Raw genomic sequence first — 19298 nt, 5'->3', positions numbered from 1 at the left:
GAGGCACTTTTTACCCTCTGCCAGTAAATCCACTATTGTTTTGCTTGAGGCACTTTTTACCTTCTGCCAGTAAATCCACTATCATTCAGACGGGACTCTAGCAGCCGAAGGGTCAGGCAATCAAGCAACAAGCAGCAGGAGCATGCAGGAGGAGGAATAAAATCCCTTAGACGCGATACCCGGTCTGCCAGTAAATCGGACTGCCCGGAGGCAGCCGACTGACCACTGTCAGTCGCCGCCACAAAGCTGGCGGCCGCGGACGGAAGGTACGGATTTACTGGCAGAAGGTAAAAAGTGCAGGAACAAGCTAAACCTCCAGGCACACAGCGCACAGCGAGAAGCTGCACAATCACACACAAAACACAAGCCCAAAAAGATCCAGCACTGCTGGCACCCAGACGCGGCGTCGCCAGCCCAAGCGCGAAGCCGCGCAGACAAGCAGCCTAAGGGTCAAGCAATCAAGCAACAAGGGATGTTATTCCTCCTGCATGCTCCTGCTGCTTGTTGCAAATCCGTAGGTCTCCTCCTGTTGCACCCCAGTGGTGTCGAGCTCTCCGGAGGCACCCGACGTCACAGTGAGGGACGGAGACGCCTCGCCAGCTCCGCGCCGATCGTCGGCGCCACTCGACGTGTTTCCCCCATCGGAGTCGGAGACCCCCGGCGCACTTTTTACAGTTATAGGATTTACTGGCAGAAGATAAAAAGTGCCTCAAGCAAAACAAAGCAGGAACAAGCTGAACCGGCAGGTACACAGTCCACAGCGAGAAGCTGCACAATCACACACAAAACACAAGCCCGAAAACAACCAGCACTGCTGGCACCCAGACGCGGCAGCGCCAGCCCAAGCGCGAAGCCGCGCAGACAAGCAGCCTAAGGGTCAAGCAATCAAGCAACAAGCAGCAGGAGCATGCAGGAGGAAGAAAATCCCTTAGACGCGATACCCGGAGGCAGCCGACTGACCACTGTCAGTCGAGACGTCCGCTGCCGCCACAAAGCGGGCGGCCGGGGACGGAGAAAGGGCAGCCGCCGACAAGGAGCCGGCGTTGCCCGGGGGTCCGCCTGGGGCAGCGGACGGAGGGAGGCTGGACACATGAACACGGTACCGCTCGAGGTAGTCCTCCTCGCTAGCCTCCGAGTCAGCGGTAGCCAAGTCAGTGGTAGCCGCCCGTGACGGCGGCGACGCCGCGGCAATGCCCAAGGACCGGCGTGACCCGGCGACCGATGCCGGGGAGGAAGCAGGCGAGCTCGGACCAGCAGCAAGCACCCCAGTGGTGTCGAGCTCTCCGGAGGCACCCGACGTCACAGTGAGGGACGGAGACGCTTCGCCAGCTCCGCGCCGATCGTCGGGGCCACTCGAAGGGTTTCCCCCATCGGAGTCGAGACGTCCTCCGGCGAAGACTCCTCGGGCGACTCGACAAAGTCCGAGGAGGAGCTGTCCTCTGGCTCGAGAAGTGCTTGCGCCCGCAAGGGCGTCATGCGCCTCGCACCAGACAAGAGCGCTTCCAGCGTCAGCTGCATGGTGAGGCGCTGATAGGTGGCGGCGCGTTTGCGAGCCAAGACCTCAGCAGCAGGTCCGTCATCAGGCACGAAGTGCCGACCAAACGCCGCATCCTCAAGAGGCATCGAGCGCTGAGCAATGATGTCCGCCAAATACCAGATGAAGCGGAGGGTGTCAGGATGCAGGGTACCGTCCGTCGAGATGGCAAGAGGGATGAACGCTCGAGGAGGAGTAGGCATAGCATATGCAGCGCGATGTTTGCGAATCTTCTCAGACGCTGCAACATGGAGGGCGTCGAGGTTGACCTCCCCCCACTTGGTCAGGTCGGCAGAGCTACCAATGTAAGGGTGGACCAACGTCACGTCCGCCATCAAGCCCTCGTACTGCTCGGACCCTCGATCGCGGATTCCAGGGATGTGGATATCGCCCTATCTTGCGGTCATGAGGATGGGAGGGTACCTGCCGTCGAGAACGAGGATCCCCCACTGTATCGATGACGCTCTGAAGACCAGCTTCGTTCAGCATCGACCGAATCGTACGAGTAAGGTTGTCATGCGCCGTGGGAAGCTTGGAGGATCGGCGTTTGCAGGTCTGGAGATGATGTGCAGCAACGGAGGGATCGAGCTCGCGCTGACATCCATCACATTTCGTCGGACACTGGCAGATCGGCATGCCATGGAGATAGCAGTCGAGCATCTGAGCATAGCGGTGCGGGAAGGCCTTGAGGGGGTAGTAGCTCGAGACTCGCATCGGAGAGTGGCTCAGGTCTCGCTCAGGAAAATGAGCGAAGATGGTAGACTGCAAGACCCTATCCTGCGACTTGAGCGAGTGTGTCCTGCGGCTGTGCAAGGTGAGGATATCACGCTGCTGAGCGGTCAGCGCAGCGCGAGCATGCACATGTCGAGGGAAGACGCGCATTACAAGAGGAGTCACATTTCGCTGCGCAGGGGGAGGAATGAAGTGCTCATGAGACGAGTCGACGAGAGCGCGCAAACCAGGGATGTGTACCACAGATGCCGGGGGGCGTCCTGCGTCATCAGGCACAGCAGCCGGGGCAGGTGGGATCGCCGCGCCATCTGCAGCCGGTGCAGGAGCCTTGACACGACGGTAGAGGATCGCTCCAGCATTATGAACGAAGTCGTGCGCCTCAACGAAGAAGGTCGCCAGAGGATGCTTCTGGGCACGGAGAGATCTCGAGCAGTGAACGTCCAGGCTATGAGGAGAGGGCAACATCCGGGACATCGGCTGGTCAGAGTACCAAGCGAGGAAGCGAGCGATAGCCGTATAGTAAACAGCGGGGTGTAGACCCTCAGAGGGCGTGAACTCGTCCCCTCCCCGACTATGCGGAAGCTCCCGCTTGAACCTCGCAAACTCTAGCAGGTCGGGATGCGCGGCAAGGTACTGCGAGGAAGGCCAGCGGTGGTATTTCTCAAGCGCCAGGTGGACAGAGAGGTCAAAGCGACGAATCTGTGATTGGACCCGCGGGAGAAACGGAGAAGACCCCTGGAGGAAGAAGCGCAGCTTCTGGAGATGGCTCGCCCTCACCAGCGTCTTGAACATGAAGCCATGCTGGACGAGCCCGAGCTTCGAGAGCTCTTCGTTGAGGGTAGAAACCTTCGCTCGGAGCTGACTAGCATGAAATCCATCCGTGCCGATAGGCAGGCCGCCAAGTGTAATCCCGCCAGTGACGACCTCGAAGTGAAGAAGTTGAGTCTTGAGACGGCGCTTAAGGCTCTTCTTCAGCTGCGAGAGATCAGGGTGTTGATGCCAGGAGGGGATGTAAACTTTCGACTCGCGAGGTTGAATCTCTAGCTTCAGATCAGCTAACATGTACTTCTTCATAGCGGACGTAGCTGCAACGGCATCCTCGAGTGGACCGACAAGCACGACGTTGTCAGCATAGGCCAAGACTCGAACAGAGGGAAAAAGCTCTGCGATATGGAGGAGCAGGGGGTGGATACTGTGGCAGAAAAATACGCTGGAGGGGACATCGCCCTGACAGACGCCCGAGGTACACTGAACGGAGGCTGACTGACTTTTGTGAAAGAGTCGAAGGTCAGCAGAGTCTCCATAGTAGCTGGAGAGGTAGGAGGCGAACAAACGGAGATGCTCGCAAGAGGGCAAGCTTGCGCCTTCAGTGATGCTCCCATCAAAGTAGTCGCGACTCGCACGTCCCTCGATTGCGTCGAAGAGAGCCTGGCGGTCGAGGGAGTTGAAGGCGTTCTTTGCATCCAAACTCACCAGCACTGTGGGGTTGGCAACATCCTCATCATCACCGCGAGCGTGAAGGGGCAGGAGCGCTGACGCGGTTTGCGAGAACTTCAGACAGCCGTCTCGATCGAGTCCGAACTGAATCGCTCGAGGGTGAGACGAGAGGAAGTGCTGGTCAAGAAATGAGCGAATCGCTGCCAAAGCAAGCTTCGTCGCGAGTCGACGGTGTGCAGAACCGATGACAATTGGCCGGAGACCAGGTTTATCAGCTCCCTTGGAGAGGGGAATAAATCTGCCTCCTCGACGAATGGCTGACAGGGCAGGAATAAGAAGATCCGGCATCCGGCCAAGAAGGACCCCTTGGAGGATATGTTTGCAGTAGAGCTTCAAAGCTGCAGGATGACTAGAAAGGGGTGACAGGTGTTGCCGAATCCTCCACCCTTGGTCATCGGTCCCCGCAAAGGAGCTGTAGCGCTTGATCGCCTGGATCAGGCTAGTGGTGTCGAGGATGTCAGTCAAATCCACCTGCAGCACTGCAAGCGCTTGCTGGGTGAGATGATCCGCGGAAGCACTTCCAAAGGCAGGCGACGCACCATCAGGGAACTTCTCTTGTGCTTCAGCAAGAAGATCAGCAAAAGATTCAGCCTTGTAGATGCCGGAGCTCAGTAGCGTCCGTACCGCCCGATGAAGGTCACCCGCAGTGAACTGATGAATCGCCAACTGTCGTTGGCGCTCGCTCGCAGAGGTGAGGGACAGCGTAGGTCGCGGCGGAGGAGCAGGCTCAGACTCCTGAGACGATTGGCCGGACTGCCGCTGCTCCCTTGGCCCGCGCGGTTGTGGTCGCTGCTGTGGTGGTTGCTGGTGTTGCTGCTGCTGCAGTTGCTGACGCGGACGCTGCTGCTGCTGCTGCTGCTGCTGCTGCTGCTGCTGCTGCTGCTGCTGCTGCTGCTGACGCGGGTGCTGCGGCTGCGGCTGCTGCTGCTGCAGTTGCTGTTGGTGGCGGTGGTGTTGCGGCTGCGGCTGCGGCTGCGGCTGCGGCTGCAAAATAAAGCAGGATCAAGCTAAACCTCCAGGCACACAGCGCACAGCGAGAAGCTGCACAATCACACACAAAGGCGGTTGCAGCTGCTCCGAGCTGCTGCTGTGGGAGGGACGAGGGCTGCAGGTGCCGAGGTGACGGACGAGGGCTGCAGGTGCCGAGGTGACCGCCGAAGTTGCTGCTGCTGCTGCTGCCGCTGCTGCCGCTGCTGCTGCTGCTGCTGCTGCTGCTGCTGTCCTTGGGGCGGTGAAGGCTGCCGCGCCCCCTTTGCTTGCTTCTTCCCATGGGTTTCTGCAGCAGGCAGATTGAAAAGAGCTTTCCATTCACCCTTCAAGAAACGTCGGCACTGGCGCTTGATAAGCGCGTCCTTGGTAGGACCATTGGCAGAGTTGGGTACGGGAAGCAGTAAGGCGGGAAGGTGCTCAAAGAGCAGAACAAGGGTCTGATAGCTGGACGAGGAAGGATCATATCGATCGATGAATTGCAGCAAAGACACAAGACAAGTCAGCCAAAGCTCTGCAGTCTCACCAAAGAGGTGAGACGCAGTGACATGAGGACGAAAGCGCTCATGAATATAGAGGAAGACTCGGAGGTTGGACATCAACCACTGCAAGCCCTTCGGCCAATCTGAGGTGGCCATAGGTGGAACCGGGGGCACATCCGTAGCAGAATCAGGGTCGGCATCAGCAAGGTCAGGTTGATCATCCTCGTCAGGCAGGACATTCGCAGCACAGGCTGATGCATCGGATGCCTTCGCAGGGCCCCCGGAGAGGGGCGGCGGAGAGTCAGCGCCTGCAGCTGGAGACTGAGAAACATCAGCTGAGGAATCAAGCTGAAACAGTTTTACCTTCTGCCAGTAAATCCTATACCCGGCGAAGACTCCCCCTCGGGCGACTCGACAAAGTCCGAGGAGGAGCTGTCCTCTGGCTCGAGAAGTGCTTGCTTCCGCAAGGGCGTCATGCGCCTGGCACCAGACAAGAGCGCCTCCAGCGTCAGCTGCATAGTGAGGCGCTGATATAGGATTTACTGGCAGAAGATAAAAAGTGCCTCAAGCAAAACAAAGCAGGAACAAGCTGAAACCGATTTAGGATTGCTGAAAGGTGGCGGCGCGTTTGCGAGCCAAGACCTCAGCAGCAGGGCCGTCATCAGGCACGAAGTGCCGACCAAACGCCGCATCCTCAAGAGGCATCGAGCGCTGAGCAATGATGTCCGCGAGATACCAGATGAAGCTAACAATGGATGAAGCGGAGGGTGTCAGGATGCAGGGTACCGTCCGTCGAGATGGCAAGAGGGATGAACGCTCGAGGAGGAGTAGTCATAGCATATGCAGCGCGATGTTTGCGAATCTTCTCAGACGCTGCAACATGGAGGGCGTCGAGGTTGACCTCCCCCCACTTGGTCAGGTCGGCAGAGCAAGGGTGGACCAACGTCACGTCCGCCATCAAGCCCTCGTACTGCTCAGACCCTCGATCGCGGATTCCAGGGATGTGGATATCGCCCCCTCGGAGGCTAGCGAGGAGGACTACCTCGAGCGGTACCGTGTTCCTGTGTCCAGCCTCCCTCCGTCCGCTGCCCCAGGCGGACCCCCGGGCAACGCCGGCTCCTTGTCGGCGGCTGCCCTTTCTTCGTCCGCGGCCGCCCGCTTTGTGGCGGCGGCGGACGTCTCGACTGAGTAAGTCCGTCGACGACCGGCTTGCACACAGTTCACAGCGAGTAGGAAGCTTGGAGGATCGACGCTTGCAGGTCTGGAGATGGTGTGCAGCAATAGAAGGATCAAGCTCGCGCTGACACCCATCACACTGCGTCGGACACTGGCAGATCGGCATGCCATCTGCTTGTCTACGTGACTTCCCCCGGCAGTGTAGGAAACAGTACAGGGTCTGGTTGCCAGCAGTGCTGGTTACTTTCGGTCTTGTGTTTCTTGTAAATCGAAGAACTCACACGGCCAAGGAAACATTCATTCGAGCATATCAGACGTTAATGTTACTAAAATTAGTTTAAGCTGTTAGATTACTGTACTAGTATTCATGAGGTTGGTTTCCTCTGACTGGCTGTGGCTCTCGTTTGAATGCCACGAGTCAGCAGCTTTGATCTAGCAGCTTCGCGCGATGCGACCAGCCTGAGAGCTGTCAAGAACTTCGGAAATACAGAGGGAGGAGGCAGACAGAGAGAAGAAAGAGGAGCTGCAGGGAGATGGTAGAAGCAGGTGAAGGGGGGAATGAACTAGGAGGTGAAGACGATTGAGAAAGAAGGGAAAGGAAGGGAGAAGAGCTTGGGATTTCTCTCATGATACCTGTGGAGAAGGCAGAAGGCGAGGATCAGAAAACCAGCCCACAAGCCAAAGAGGACAGCGATGTTTTCCCTGCAGACCTCTCAGAACCTCACACGGGGCCCGTCCCTCACCATAAGGTCAAGTCGTTGGCCATGCCCATGCGCTGCAAAACCTGCAAGCTGTGAGGTACAAGACAAGCGGCAGAGAAGCATGAGAAGCTCGCACCTCCTCCCCACTTGTATACGGGCAATAACAAGGCTTGCGAGACAGGAGAGGAGAGGAGAGGAGAGGAGAGGAGAGGAGAGGAGAGGAGAGGAAAGGAGAGGAGAGGAGAGGAGAGGAGAGGAGAGGAGAGGAGAGGAGAGGAGGGGAGGGGAGAGGAGAGATGAACGTGATTGAGGGGCTCACAGCATCGAGGACTGGCGGGCACGAGGCTTGAGATTGATACTCGCTCGAGTCACAGTGCAGTTTGAGACCTGTGAGAGGATTACAAGATGAGAAGCCAGAGAGCCCAAGGAGACCCGTGTACTCGTTGAGCATGAACGCTTCATAGCTGCCACCTTGATCAGCTCCTGACTCCTCCTTCTCCTCCTCCTCCTCCTCCTCCTCCTTCTCGTCCTTCTCGTCCTGCTCCTGCTCCTGCTCCTGCTCCTGCTCCTGCTCCTGCTCCTGCTCCTCCTTCTCCTTCTCCTCCTTCTCCTCTTCTGCCCCTCTCCTATCCCACCTGTATTTCATGGGCGAGATGTACTTGATCCAGTTGAAGTAGACCGGGATCCCTACGAGAGGTCAGGAGCCGAGACACAGTCGAGTGGCTTCACCCGTCTGATTGACAAACAAGCCGCTGAAGAGCATAAGAGGAAGAATGAAGATCGGAGCTGCCACAACATGAGGGGAGGAGACGGGGGAGGAGAGAGCAACCAGCTTGAATCGTCATCTCTAGATCCGCGAACATGCAGGCGATACTACACGAGCAGATCAGAGCAAAGAGCAAAAAGAAGCTCGAACCTGATGCCGAGCGAGTTGCCGACATTGTTCAAGATCACGAATATCATGGCCCTGTGTAAGGTAAGAGGCGAAGAGGAGGGAGGGAGGAGACGAGACGAGACGAGACGAGACGAGACGAGACGAGAAGAGAGTGAGGAAGGAGGAAAGACGACCGGAAGGAGAGGAGGGGGAAGGGGGTGGGAGACGAGGAGAGAGAGGCTGGGAGCGAGGAGGGATGAGAAGCAGGGAGAGGCGAAGTAGGTACCATATGATCCACTTGTCTGCCGCCTGCTGCAGATTGAGGAGGAAATAGACAATGGTGGACTGCAGGAAGGGGAAAATAACGTTGTGCGGGAGCTCAACGAGGATCTTTGAGAGGAAGTAAGACAGCGTGCTGCAGGAGAGTCAGGCTAAATCTTTCTTGCAGCCCTTGGACCTGTACATGCCCACACTTCTCTCGCGTTCGAAGACAGTCCGCTCGACGCCAAACGCGGAGATGACTGGGAGACGGTGAGAGAGCACGAGAGGAGGCAGCATGAGAGGAGGCAGCACGAGAGGAGGCAGCACGAGAGGAGGCAGCACGAGAGGAGGCAGCACGAGAGGAGGCAGCACGAGAGGAGGCAGCACAAGAGGAGGCAGCACGAGGGACCTCCAAAGGCAGCTGAGAGCGTGACGTTGACTGAGACAAAGAAAAGCGCCCCGTTGCGATCCTACGGAGCCAGTGAGGAAGGAAGACGAGAGATGGTAAAACGAGGGATGGAGCAGAGGATGACGCGGAGGAGGAGGAGGAGGAGATAGAGGAGGAGGAGGAGGGGGAGAAAGAGCAGGAGGAGGAGGAGGAGGATGAGGAGGAGATAGAGGAGGAGGAGGAGGAGGAGGAGGAGGAGGAGGAGGAGGAGGAGGAGGAGGAGGAGGAGGAGGAGGAGGAGGAGATAGAGGAGGAGGAGGAGGAGGAGGAGGAGGAGGAGGAGGAGGAGGAGTACTTGGATGGACTTCTGATTGGTCTGAAGGTTTCGGTAGATGAGGCCGACCAGTAGGCCCATGAACATCGACTGTCCTATCTTGGCTCGTAGGATCATGCGGTTGCGGACAGCATTCCTGCGAGCTCGAGTGAAGAGGACAGCCAGCTCTGTCATCACTCCTGCTCCCTTCTCTTGTCCTGACCCTGACACCCCTGGTCCAGGAGCTGCCGCCGCCTCCTCCATGCGCGACAGAGTGCCGGAGGTCACGTACTCGTTGAGGAGAGACTGCACGCGGGCAGTGGCCAACTGCTTCTCATCCTCAGTGATGGCGTCCTGGTCGTTGAGCACCTTCATGAAGATGTGGTCCGCCGGGTTCGTGTACCGCGGGCACTCACTGCCTCGGGCCGCGAAGTAAGGCGTGCAGTCGCGGGAGGGACCCTGGTACAAGATCTTGCCATGGGCCAGGATGAGGAGGTTGTCGAACATGTGGAAGATGTCGGAGGAGGGCTGGTGGATCGTCGCCACTACAGTCCGTCCAGCCTTGGCGAGCTCCTTTAGCGTCTTGCAGACGCTGTGAGCTGTGTGAGAGTCGAGCCCTGAGGTGGGCTCGTCGAGGAAGATGACGGAGGGGTTGGTGATAAGCTCCATGGCTATCCCCACTCGCTTCCGCTCGCCCCCGGAGATGCCTCGCTCTTTCGCGTACCCGATCACGCTGTCCTTGCACTTGTCGAGATGCAGCAGCTCGATCACTTCCTCCACTCGCTTCAGCTTCTCGGTCAAGGGGATCGACGCGGGGAGCCGCAGCCTTGCGGACATGGTGATGGCTTCTCTCACAGTCATCGTCCCCATCATGACATCATCTTGAAACACAAACGCGCGAAGTCGACGGATGTGATCTGAGTTAACTTGCGCACCGTTGAAGCTCACGCCTCCTGACAGCTTCCCTCCCGAAGCCTCGCCCGCCACCGCGTTGAGCAAGGTCGTCTTACCAGCTCCGCTCGTCCCCATGATGGCAGTGAACTTGCCGGCCTCGAAGACACCGCTGACCTCATGTAGGATTGTGCGCGTTGGTGTGTCGCAGCTGAGAGGAGAAGTCTTGACCTTCTTTTCAGGCACCAGCATCGCGAGCCTGTGGAAAGAGACGCTGACGGGAGTCTGCTGCGTGCCGATCAATCCCTGCAGCAGCGACTTCCTGTGGCCCAGCCTGCCCTCCTCCATAACTCCCGCTTGATTCATCTCTCTGTTGTCCATGCGGAGCTGCGAGTCTGGTAAGGAGTACTCGTAGGGGTGAAGGCTCTGTGAGACTATGCCAGCCACAGGCGCCGAGCCCCTCGCCTCTACGTCCGAGGCAGCCAGATCGTAGACGAATCCAGGAGGCTCAAAGCCAGGATGAGACGGTTCATATCCTGGAGCAACGTCAATGCTCCACAAGCGGTCTCTCGCACGAGCACCTGGAGAACTTCGGCTACTCCGCTGTGTCAAGTGTTCCTTCTCAATTTCCTGCAAAGCCTTGCTCGGAAAGTTTCTGCCTATCGCGAGGTCCGCGTGGTATGACGCCATGAGCGAGTCAGTAGGAAGCCTGCACACCAAGTCAACCCTCACTCGTGTCTTCTTGATCTATTGTTCTTCGCCATTCTGTTTGCAGAGAATGGATGGGATGCAGGGTTAATGGGTTGTTCTTTTTGTTTCAATCTCGCTTCTCATAGGTTCCTCACTGGTTCCACTCACCCGCTACTTGTCATGCTCGATTTCCTCTCCTTCTTCTCTCTTCTCCTGCTCCTGCTGCTGCTGCTGCTGCTGCTCCTCCTCCTCCTCCTCCTCCTCCTCCTCCTCCTTGACATCTCGCCTTGTTCGTACCCTCACCATCTCACTGAAATGATATGCATATCCGAGACACTACCCCACCCCCGCTCATCGATTTTCTTTTAGTCGAGTACCCACCCCTTGCCCTTATAGCTCTCCGGGGCCTCCGGACTCAAATCTGGGGGACATGCTCGTATCCTTGGATGGACCTGGGGCAGGCCAGACAAGTGAGTAAGTGAAAGGTAGATGTAGAGCGCTGCCTTGCCTGTTTCCTATTCAAATAGACTGAGGTGAGCTTGAAAATCAACATGGCAAAATCTGTTTGGGACAAGTTTGAAATTTTGTAAGAGATTTTCACAAAATCATTTGAAACCTAAGTTTTTGACAAGACCCGATGGCCGCTCGGCCCATGCGGCTGGGGGCAAGTGAGGGGGGCGGATGCGAACAGCGAAAGGGACAAGAGGCCTTGAATGAGAGGAGATCAGTCAGCGAGATTCAGAGGGGAGAGAGTCTCGTCGAAGAGAGAGGGAGGGAGAGGGACAAGGACGCTGAGGGAAGAAGACCGTCGGACCCTTTGGGAGGGAGAAGCCGGTCAGCCCGAGACACAGGGATAGAGAAGGCAGAAGTTCAGCACGTTAGAGCCTAGCCTGTGTGACTTCAGAAACTTGACTGAGCTAGAGGAGACTTGGAACTCGGAAGGGGAGGGACTATCACGGTTTCCCGATGCTTTGAGGCAGCATGACTGACTGAGCGGTTGAACGATCAGTTAAAGGTTGACACATTATTTGACATGACAGATGCCGCCCTAAGAGCGTCGAGACTATCAGCAGCATGTCGGCGACATGGATACCGCAAGAGAGGTATCCACCCAACCGCGTGATAGAACGATTGGCACGAGACATCCTGCGGGAGAAGTTTGTTGGAGATGGAGGGAACCTCGACGCTAATGATACCAACGTCTCCCTTGAAGAGCTTCACTCTCAAGCTCATCGCGCACGGTCAGTTGAAACTAAGAGAGTGACTTTTGTTGAGGACTCAAAGCTACCACGTGCTACCCTCCACGTCTCGTCTCAAAGTGATCTCGGAAGGCTGCTTGTCCAAAGAACATGCCAGATGTTTCTGCGTGTTGGAGAGGCTCCGGGGGTGAAAGAACAGGTGGTTGAAGACTCGATTGCAAGTGATCAGGTGGAGCGGTTTCGTGAGCTGTTGAGTAAGGCCGTGAACGAGATCCAACGGTGCTGGCTGAGACTCAAGCGCTGCTTCTGATCCTGTTGCCCAGGCTGAAACCGCATGAGAGCATGGCTGCACAAGCGCAGAAGGACCTTCGTCAAGCGCTCGAAGAGTTGCGAGAGTGAGAGAGTGTGCGTGTCTCTAACGAGCCTGACTCAGCTTGCAGAAGGAAAGAAAAAGAGTTCTTGCACAAACAGAAAGTTTCTGATCTGGAGGCTCAACTTGATCGTGAGTGAATCGCCTCTCACTTCTTCCCTCCCTTCCTCTTGCATCGCTTTCTCCTCCAGCTCATCGTCAGCAGGGCTCTTGACCATGGACAAGGATAACGTGCAAGAGATTGAGCGACTGCATCGCTTGCTCCAACAGAATGCTTCGCTGGTCTAACAAGTCTCTTCAGTCATTCCTCCTCCGTCCTCAAAATTTCCCTCAGGTGCAGGTCAACTGCGACAAGGTGGAGCAGAGCCAGCAGGTGATGAAAGCAGGGCTCCAGCAGTCACCTCTGCACTGAAATCTCAAGCAGATGCTGAGAGACAAGGACGCGAAGCTTCGAGACCTGATGCGAGAAAAGGACAAAGAGATCGAGCGACTGAACCTCGAGATCGCCGCTCTCAATCAGCGCCTGGCTCTCCGGTACGTCAGGAGCTTCTCTTGCTGCTTCTCTTGGCACCTTGAAACGATGGCGCGGCAGCAACACCAAAGAAACTTCCATCCTACAAGACAGCCTTGCTTCCGCACGCAAGCAGGTGCTCCTTTTCGAACTGCTCACGCCCCTGATAGCAGCAGGCTGAGCAACAGCTTGAGGAAGTCGTGAGCTTGACGAGGGCACAAGTCGAAGATCGTCGGGTGCTACACTGCTTCCTCGTGCACTTCAACTGACGACTCGCCAGGAGATCTCGCGGCTCAACGAAGAGCTCCGAAACCTGCGCGGGAGGCTGCAGGCACACCAGCAGAGACTGCGGGTGAGCTGGTGACTCATTGCAGGGAGCGGAGGAGCGAGAGAACGAGCTCATGCATCAACTCTCTCCCTTCCTCCATCGCGGCATTCAGGTGACTGCAACACGTCGGGAGGTCGGGTAGTGATGATGAAGCAGGCGAAGCTGTCGAGCATGCGTGGAGGAGACTTTCAGGAGGCGATGCGGGAGAGGGAGGAGGGGCTGAGGAAGCGAGAGGCGGTGAAGCTTGGAGGAGCTTGTGGTAACAGGAGCACCTCTCAGCATCTTTGCAGGCTGTGAGCATACGAGAGGAGGAGTGCAGGCGTCTCGAGGTCTATCTTCAAGAGCAGGCAGACACTCCTCTCCCGTCGTTTCTTCTTATCTTACGAGCAGGCGGAGGAAGTGAAGAACGCTGCTGCTGACCTTGAGTTGGGTGAGTTGCTCCTTGATGCGAGCGAGGTGATGAGCCACCACAGAGTTGAGCATGCGACAAGACTTGAGACCACGTTCCTCCCACCTTGTCAAGGACATGGCGCATGAATACAGCGTGTAGCTGAGCGAGAGCAGATGCAGGTAGGACAGGCAAAGGGGAGCAGAAGAGGCAGGGAGGACTGAGAGTATTGGAGTAAGGTACATCATGTTGTCAAGAAGTTGATGAAATCCAGCTGTGAGATCTTGCCGTCACCATCCACGTCAGCCTGCGGTTGAGTCATCCTCCTCTCCCTCTCCTCTTCTTCTCTGCCTCCAGCATATACTCGTCCACCTCCTCCGCCCGCACTCGACCATCCGTCAGCTTCTCCAGCACCTGCTCCCCGTCACTCTCAGTCTCCCCCGCGGCGTTGCCTCACCGCCCGCAGCTCGGAGCGATTGATGTTCAGGTCCCCGTCCTCATCCAGCTGCGTGAAAGCCTGAGACCACCAGCGTCAGCAGGCAGACAAGCAGACCAGGAGGTACGAGAAGAGAGAGGGAGAGTGGGGATCCAGAGACACGAGGAGGGAGTCTCGATGTAGGGAGGGGAGGAGAGGGGAGGGAGGAAAGGAGAGGTGAGGTGAATGGTCAACCAGCTTGATTTCTGCCACCACATCGCAATCTTTCATCTTCTTCGTCATCATCTGCTTCTTCTCAGCCTCCTTGATCGCGTTTGGTTCAACTCACGTGGCAGAACTGCAGGAAGTCGACCTTCCCCCCCACCTCGTTCATCATCTCTTGTAGATCTGCTTCTGTGTACACACACCCAAAGCTCCTGGGCGAGACTAGCGCGTCAGCTCGCCAGCGACGCCCGTCCGCCTCACCTGAAGCAGGCATTGAGCTCCCTGACGTCCAAGAAACCTCTGCTCGACGAGTCAAAGCGCTCGAAGATCTGCAGGCAGTGGAGGGGTTAAGCTCGGTGACACCCTGTAGACGTCACCTGCTGCAGCTCTCCGCGATGAGCGTCTGTGAGAACTTCGACCATGCGGGCGATGCAGCCGAGGAAGCTGAGGAGACACGAGTTACACCATGAGATATTACACGCTGTGAGGTGGATAGAGAGGGAGAGAGAGAGGGAGAGGGAGAGGAAGGTAGACAGGCAGGAAGCGCAGGACAGCAGAGTAACAGTAGGAGGAGAAGGAGGAAGAGGAGGCAGAGCAGAGCAGGGGGAAGAAGAGGCAGAGGGAGTGACGGGGCATGCAGGGGCGGGGCGGGGGGAAGAGGCAGGAGCAGGAGGCAGGAGCAGGAGCAGGTGAAGGAGGCAGGAGGCAGGAGCAGGTGAAGGAGCAGGAGCAGGAGCAGGAGGCAGGAGCAGGAGCAGGAGCAGGTGAAGGAGGCAGGAGCAGGAGCAGAAGCAGGAGCAGGAGCAGGAGCAGGAGCAGGAGCAGGAGCAGGTGGCAGGAGGCAGGAGCAGAAGCAGAAGCAGGAGCAGGAGCAGGTGAAGGAGGCAGGAGCAGGAGCAGAAGCAGGAGCAGGAGCAGGAGCAGGAGCAGAAGCAGGAGCAGGAGCAGGAGGCAGGAGCAGGAGCAGGAGCAGGAGCAGGAGCAGGAGCAGGAGCAGGAGCAGGAGCAGGAGCAGGAGCAGGAGCAGGAGCAGGAGCAGGAGCAGGAGCAGGAGCAGGAGCAGGAGCAGGAGCAGGAGCAGGAGCAGAAGCAGAAGCAGAAGCAGGAGCAGGAGCAGAAGCAGGAGCAGGAGCAGGAGCAGGAGCAGGAGCAGGAGCAGGAGCAGGAGCAGGAACAGGAGCAGGAGCAGGAGCATGGTGGGCGAGGGGAAGCAAGCATTGAAGGTCAGTTAATAGACTTTTAACGGTTGTTGTCAAGCTCACCTCAGGACGGGCCTTGGCGGGAAAAATGCGGAAGAGAGGGAAGGAGTGAAGAATGGAGGGAGGAGAGGAGGGGGAGAGAGAGCATGGGGGAGTAGAGGTAAGCGTGAGCATGCGATGAGAGGCGAAAGAAGATGCTGCGCCAAGAAGAGAAAAACTGTGCCGTGCCCGAGCCAACAAAGCGATAGCATACCCTCCCGTTGTTGACACTTGAGCTCCAGGCGAATGAGCCGTCGATTGGATGCAGGCAGCATGAGGAGCGAACAAGCGTCGATCACAAGCTTCTTCAAGAGGGCGGAGAGTCCGAGGAGTTGCAGTGAACCTGCGACCTCCAAGACAGAGACTCCGGCAACAGTTGTCAAGAGAAACCGGGGCCTGCAAGAGAATAGCTTCAATCGCCAAGAACCGAGGCTTGCTACCTGTGAGCATGCTACATTGGTTGTCAGCACACAGGTGCAAGAAGAAGAAGATCCCACCTCCCAGTCATCGACAAGGCCCAGCCTCAGAGCGTCAGGTCGAAGAGCTTCCATGCAAGCCAGGCAACGGCTGTCGAGCTTGAAGGATGAGGCAGACTTGAAGGATGAAGCTGACTCCGATGACAGTGAGCATGTCGGCCAACCAGCCAAGAAGCCTCGAGCCTCCCATAACCCTGCAGCCCTTGAAAAAGCCCTACAAGGCCTTCGATACACCGAGGGAGGGAGAGCGGCGCATCACCTAGGAGAAGAGCAGCAGAAGAGACCGACGAGCAGCAAGACTGTCAAGACTCCTGCACAAGTCCGAAAGCTTCAAAGCAAGTCTGTTGGTAATCACAGTCAGAGCAAGTCAAGAGCGTCGAAGCGCGAGGGAGGCAATGAAGGCGAAGTTGAGTCGAGTGTAGCTCATCAAGACATGAGTAGAAGCAGGATGCTGTCGTGGAAGCTCAAGAGCGAGGATCAATTCAATCAGATCCTGAGTGATGCTCTCGAATCGGCAGAGGCTTCTGTAGCCTTGCACAGAGAAGATGATAAGGCCACCTCCTCCATCAGCAAGTCGAAGTCCTCTTCCCATGCTGCGAGAGAGCCGGAGAAGTTTGAGATGTCGGAGTACGAGAAGGCTCGTCTTGAGAACATCAATCGAAACAAATCGTTCCTGATGAACCTCGGTATCGAGTCGTTAGTCAACACTGCCGAAGAACCAAAAGCGCCAGCGAAGCCCCGACGAATCAGCCGGTAAGACTGACATTGAATTCTGTCGTTTAAGTTGAGCCGCTCGATAGACGTGCAGATGAGAGCCCGGCAGCTGCTCCTCTGCGACGAAGCACCAGGTCGGGAGCAGCCTGCGAGGAGATGCAGACCAAGGTGCATGTGATGGCTCGTGAGTTGTGTTGCGGCTGATCTGAGTGCCACTGAAGCTGCAAGAGTTGAACTCGTTGGAACAAGCCTTGGAGTCCCTTCTAACATCAGGTGATGCAGCTGCGATCGAAAGCGCACAAGAGCGGATAAGCAGAGTGAAAGAAGAAGTGAGGACTTGTCTGCCGCATTCGTGTTTGTGACCTCATCGAAGATCGAGAACTTGTCCTCAAGAACTCGTCGGGACCCTCAAGCGTGTGACAACGAGCGAGAGGACGAGACAGCAGGGTTTTCTCAATTCGCTTTAGACTTCGACGATTCTAGCGTGAGAAGGTCTCGACACTTCAAGGCAACGACTGGCATTGATGGACGGCAGGTATACCTGCAAGACTGTAAGTACAAGAGCCGCCAAGCAAGACCTGAGCGAGGGGATTGGAGGGATCGCACCCATAGAAAATGCGGTTGGCTCTCTTGCCTGATCTTGTCCGACATTGACATTCCCCTCGCAGGTGTACAACGACTCGAACCTGAAGCGCATCTACACCATGTCGTTCCGGAAAGGAGGCGCTCTCCTCGCTGCTGCGGGTCATGGAGGATATGCTGGAATCTTCGGAGTTGGAGGTCCTCATTTCTCCCACCTGTATGTGCAAGCCTGACATGTCGACGGTCTCGGACAGGGGAAGAATGTGGCGACTCGAGCCTCATCTCCTGGCGAGCTCACTCAGGATGGATAGGAGAGATTCAGGCAAATTCCGCCCCTGATAGAAACTGCCTCATGGTTCTGCAGTTCTTGTCCTACCAGCAGGAAGACCAAAACCTCTTGCTAACAGCGTCTAATGACAAGGCGGTAAGCTCTGAGCTGCTCCGATACCTCCCAATGGTTTCACCTAGATCACCGTCTGGGATCTCAACCTCTCAGCTTCATCTGGCAAGCGAATGTTACCCAAGCAGGTTGAAACGTTAGCAGTTGCTGGCAGTTGCTGGCAGTTGCTGGTCGTTCACAAATTGGGCAGGTTGCATCGCTTGCGGCGCATGACGGAGGCATTTTCAGCCTTCATGAGGTAGGAGGAACGATCGGGAGTGCAGGGAAGGACGGCAACATCGTCATATCACAGGTAGTCGACCCTCCAGCCGCACGAGCTCATGTCCTTCCCTCAGATCGTCGACTCTCAGTTGAGCTCGCAGAGGACACTTGTAGGGCTGCATGAGGTGAAGCTGATGGACTAGAGGGCTGGGCAAGTGAAAGGCAGCAGGGGCAAGTGATCAAGTGCGTGAGGTTTCAAGCTCTCCATGGCATGCAAGCTGTGCGTGTAACGATCCCTGCCCTGTCGAGGCTCATAACAGATACAGGAGGGAACTATCCTCGCATCGAGCGGCAACGACTATGTTGGTGCCTGGCTTGTCTTCTTCCTGTCACCCTCGCCCAGGCCATCCAGGTTTCCGACCTCCGCTCCCGCTCCCCTTCCCTACGCGTCGAATCAGCGGCCAGAAGCTGCGTCAACTTCGTGCAGTAAGCTAGAAGGTCGAATGAAACTTCTCTGAGACTGGGCGCAGGTGGAGCCCGACCAACGAGTTTCTGCTGCTGTCCTCTAGCTTCGACGCTGTGAGCTGAGAGAATAGGAGAGAGAAAAACGCCGTGACGGGTTGGCAGGATCTCAAGATCTGGGACACGAGAAGGGTCGACGTCTGTCTTCACTCGCTTGTCTGTAGCTTGTGGAGCAAGGTGATCACGTGACCGTCAGGCAGGTGGGTCACCATCTCGTCCCGAGAGAAGCGCGCGTGAAGGGGATGCACCGAGCCAGCTTCCTGCATGAGGGAAAGTACGTGGTGACCACGGGGGAGAAGACAGGTAAAGAGGGGAGGTCAAGGATGCCAACACTCAGCCCAATTTTTAGATGTCATCTCCATCTACGACGTCTCCTCAGGTGACCGTCTCCTCACCCTCCATCTCGCTCTCCCAACACGTCGCAGGGGCTGCTGTCAGCCGCGGGCTGGCAGAAAGCGCAGGAACAGCGATCGTGAGCTATGAGGACGACAGGAGGTGAAAGAGACTGCTTGCACCCTCTGCTTACGGTGACCCTCGCAGTTGTGTGCTGGCCGTCGCGTCGAGCATGCAAGTAGAGCTCTACACGCCGATCAGTAAGAACGAGATGAGCGCTTGAGGGCATAGAAACACATCGAAATTATCACATTTCCTTCAAACATACAATGATGAATGTCCATAGAGCCAACGAACGTTCACAGAGCAAACTGAAGATGCAGAAACAGAAAAAACATCGTGGCCAACATTCTGATTGTCCCTGGCACATTCAAACGACTCCGAGAGGAGGGCCAGCACTCTGCATGTTGAAGCCAAGGCGGTCAGGGTTCCATGAGGGGGAACGAGAATCAAAATGAAGCTTCGAGCCGCCGCCGAGTTTCATTCCTGCACAAGTCATGAGGCGTCAGAGGAAGATGAGGAGTAGCTTGCCTGGAGGAAGATCTCCGATGGAGAGAGCGTCTACTGACAGATGGTTCAACTCTGCCTGATACGGGTCCTTCGAATGCAACTTGCCGAACATCCTGAAACCACCCAGCAATGAGACCTCAACATTGAGATTGGTTGTTACATTGGTTTTGAACACGTCGACACGGTTCCATTAAACTTTGTTGTACGGCAGTAATTTCTTTCTCGAGTACACCGATCTTTTGTATCAATATTATTCGGATCAGCAACCTAAATCCTCAATGCTCTACTAGTTTTTTTGCC

The 19298-nt window shown here is 56.7% G+C and overlaps 3 protein-coding genes across 3 annotated transcripts; 1 reads left to right on the top strand and 2 right to left on the bottom strand.

The window, feature by feature from the left end:
• Window positions 1–7719: 7719 nt before the first annotated feature.
• On the bottom strand, window positions 7720–10088 carry GUITHDRAFT_76568 (hypothetical protein; the record flags this gene model as incomplete). Its single annotated transcript, XM_005826116.1, has 8 exons — window positions 7720–7796; window positions 7839–7895; window positions 7939–7982; window positions 8026–8076; window positions 8270–8398; window positions 8441–8504; window positions 8654–8714; window positions 8988–10088. Coding segments are annotated over 8 exons (1584 nt in total), but the record flags the coding sequence as incomplete, so codon positions are not given.
• A 3478-nt stretch (window positions 10089–13566) lies between these two features.
• Window positions 13567–14384, bottom strand: GUITHDRAFT_114622 (hypothetical protein; the record flags this gene model as incomplete). The annotated part of the gene is made up of 7 exons (XM_005826115.1): window positions 13567–13629; window positions 13695–13736; window positions 13780–13839; window positions 13993–14061; window positions 14123–14174; window positions 14224–14291; window positions 14340–14384. The coding sequence occupies 7 exons, from the start codon at window positions 14382–14384 to the stop codon at window positions 13567–13569; spliced, it is 399 nt and encodes a 132-aa protein (XP_005826172.1).
• A 1062-nt stretch (window positions 14385–15446) lies between these two features.
• Window positions 15447–18711, top strand: GUITHDRAFT_114621 (hypothetical protein; the record flags this gene model as incomplete). Its single annotated transcript, XM_005826114.1, has 18 exons — window positions 15447–16429; window positions 16477–16574; window positions 16664–16719; window positions 16764–16882; window positions 16926–17010; window positions 17059–17170; window positions 17227–17396; window positions 17441–17500; window positions 17563–17664; window positions 17708–17758; window positions 17803–17853; window positions 17977–18059; window positions 18104–18152; window positions 18201–18227; window positions 18296–18398; window positions 18445–18474; window positions 18521–18590; window positions 18636–18711. 18 exons carry the CDS (start codon window positions 15447–15449, stop codon window positions 18709–18711), a joined length of 2325 nt encoding a protein of 774 aa, XP_005826171.1.
• Window positions 18712–19298: the final 587 nt, after the last annotated feature.

The sequence above is a fragment of the Guillardia theta genome (genome assembly GCF_000315625.1).
Source record: "Guillardia theta CCMP2712 unplaced genomic scaffold GUITHscaffold_77, whole genome shotgun sequence".
NCBI classification, from domain to species: Eukaryota; class Cryptophyceae; order Pyrenomonadales; family Geminigeraceae; genus Guillardia; species Guillardia theta.
The sequence above is the reverse complement of the archived record's forward strand: the minus strand, read 5'-3'. Positions and strand labels throughout refer to the sequence as shown.